This window comes from Colobus angolensis, unplaced genomic scaffold (genome assembly GCF_000951035.1).
Source record: "Colobus angolensis palliatus isolate OR3802 unplaced genomic scaffold, Cang.pa_1.0 Scaffold66, whole genome shotgun sequence".
Lineage (NCBI taxonomy): Eukaryota > Metazoa > Chordata > Mammalia > Primates > Cercopithecidae > Colobus > Colobus angolensis.
In genome coordinates, this window is record NW_012120265.1 from 1,137,812 (window position 1) to 1,140,124 (window position 2,313).

Consider the following 2,313-nt stretch of genomic DNA (forward strand, 5'->3'; position numbering starts at 1 on the left):
AGCACTATAGCACTACTGCACTCCAGCCTGGGTGAGAGCAAGACTCTATCTCAAAAAAAAAAAAAAAAACTAGGACCTTCACCATGTTCTTGTGAGGTGGAAATATCTTCCTCCCATAAAAACCACAGCTGTAGAAATGGCATTTCCTAGAGGGCAAGTAGCTTACATAGGTCATATAGCAGTTCTGTCAAAGCTTCTGGAGTTTCTCCAGCTCCAGAACCTCAAGGTTTTCATGCCAAGCTACAAACCCAAGACTGTGTTCTTTGCTCCCATCTCTTCCCATAGGAAGGGCATTTTGGAGAGCCAGATTTGTAGTCTATTGAGAAACTGAACCCCAGAAGACAAACTCCTATTAATCCCTCAAAACCCCAGTTCCAATTCTCCTTCACAATGCCTGCACCCAGCCCAGGAGAATTCTCCTTTGCTCCTTGATCCCCCAACCTCAGTAAAGGATTTTGTCCCACCAAGAAAAACTGACAGTGACCACAGCCCATTTGTACCCTTGTGGCCACCAGGTCCTGCTGAATTTGTGTCTTCTCCAGTCGCGGAAGAGCTGGGCCAGCCTGGGTCCCCAGAATGGCCTGCACCATGGCTTCTGCACGGGGCACAGTGGGCATGGGTGCCAAGGTGGGGCCAGACTCTGAGAGAATCTTCACTAGAGAACGGCGCTCCTGGAGACGCTGGACATAGCTTCGGAGCTGGAAAGCCACTTCCTGTGGTGTGGGCTTATCCACACTGCTGCCCTCAGGGCTACAGAAAACAGAAGAGGTGCCTATGTCAACACTGGCAGGCATAGGTGGGTTAACTTTATGCCAATCCTGGTAGGGTCCATCATCTTCCATCTCACTGGCCATGATGGAGTCTTTGCCATCTGTGGTGGCCCCTGTCACACCAACATACCCCACTAGGCACCATCTTCCATCAAGACCACATTTTGGTCAGGTGCGGTGATGCACGCCTGTAACCCCAGCACTTTGGGAGGCTGAGGCGGGAGGACTGCTTGAAGCCAGAAGTTTGAGAGCAGCATAGGCAACAGAGTGAGAATCCGTCTTTATAAAAAAATTAGCTGGGGCTGGGCACGGTGCCTCACGCCTGTAATCCCAGCACTTTGGGAGGCAGAGGCAAGTGGATTACCTGAGGTCGGGAGTTGGAGACCAGCCTGACTGATATGGAGAAACCCCATCTCTACTGAAAATTCAAAATTAGCCAGGCATGGTAGTGGGAGCCTGTAATCCCACCTACTCGGGAGGCTGAGGCAGGAGAATCACTTGAACCTGGGAGGCAGAGGTTGCAGTGAGCCGAGATCAGACTATTGGACTCCAGCCTGGGTGACGAGTGAAAATCCGTCTCAAAACAAAACAAAAACCAGGGTCTCACTCTGTCACCCAGGCTGGAGTGCAGTGGTGCAATCTCACCTCACTGCAGCCTCCACCTCCCAGACTCAAGGCTTCCTCCCACCTCAGCCTCCCAAGTAGCTGGGACTACATGGGCACACCTGGCTAATTTATTTGTAGTTTTAGTAGAAAAGGACTTTCGCCACGTTACAAGGGCTGGTCTTGAACTACTGAGCTCAAGTGATCTGCCTGCCTCGGCCTCCCAAAGTGCTGGGATTACGGGCGTGAGCCACTGTGCCCAGCTGCGGGTGCCAATTTTAACCAGTAGGCATCATTATCCATCTTCACGCCAACTGCAATATCTGTCAACCACCATGCCAACTTTGTCGAGTAGCAACAGGCCAACTGCAGTTGAGCCTCATGTCAACCAACTACAGTGTGCTCCATACCAACCTTGCTGGACACAGCCACACCAAGCCCCCAAACATGGTGAGCTCTGGGAGCCCCATTCCCCAGTCAAGACCCCACTCCTCAACCAGGCCAGTTCCCAGGGTTCCAGGGAGGTACCTTGGCTGTGGATTCTGCCGTGCCCCCGCATCCATGGTGGCCTCCTCTTGTGCCAGCAGCCTCCATGCTTCCTCTTCAGCTGCTTGCAGGTCACCCATGGGGGCTTCTTCTCCTGCTTCTGAGTTGGCCTCCCACAGAGCAAGAAGAACCCTGTATGCCTCTTCACAGTGTTCACTGTGGGACACTGGTTCTGAGTGCTTCGGGACACTCAGCTTGGCTGGGTGCAATGGCCCTCGCCTGTAGTCCTAGCACTTTGGGAGGCTGAGGCGGGAGGATTACCTGAGGTCAGGAGTTCGAGACCAGCCTGACCAACATGGTGAAACCCCGTCTCTACTAAAAATACAAAGATTAGCAATGTGTGGTGGTATGCACCTGTAGTTCCAGCTACTCAGGAGGCTGAGGCAGGAGAATC

The 2,313-nt window shown here is 52.7% G+C and overlaps 1 protein-coding gene across 1 annotated transcript in view; it reads right to left on the minus strand.

Annotated features, from left to right (window-relative positions):
* The window catches only part of USHBP1 (Usher syndrome 1C binding protein 1), a 13,662-nt gene that overhangs the window by 4,901 nt on the left and 6,448 nt on the right, over positions 1-2,313 (minus strand). Inside the window, exons 8-9 of the mRNA XM_011925900.1 lie at positions 1,902-2,075; positions 501-750 (exon numbers count right to left, since the gene is read on the minus strand). Of these exons, the coding sequence (XP_011781290.1) occupies positions 501-750; positions 1,902-2,075 (424 nt within the window). The remainder of the gene's footprint in view (positions 1-500; positions 751-1,901; positions 2,076-2,313) is intronic.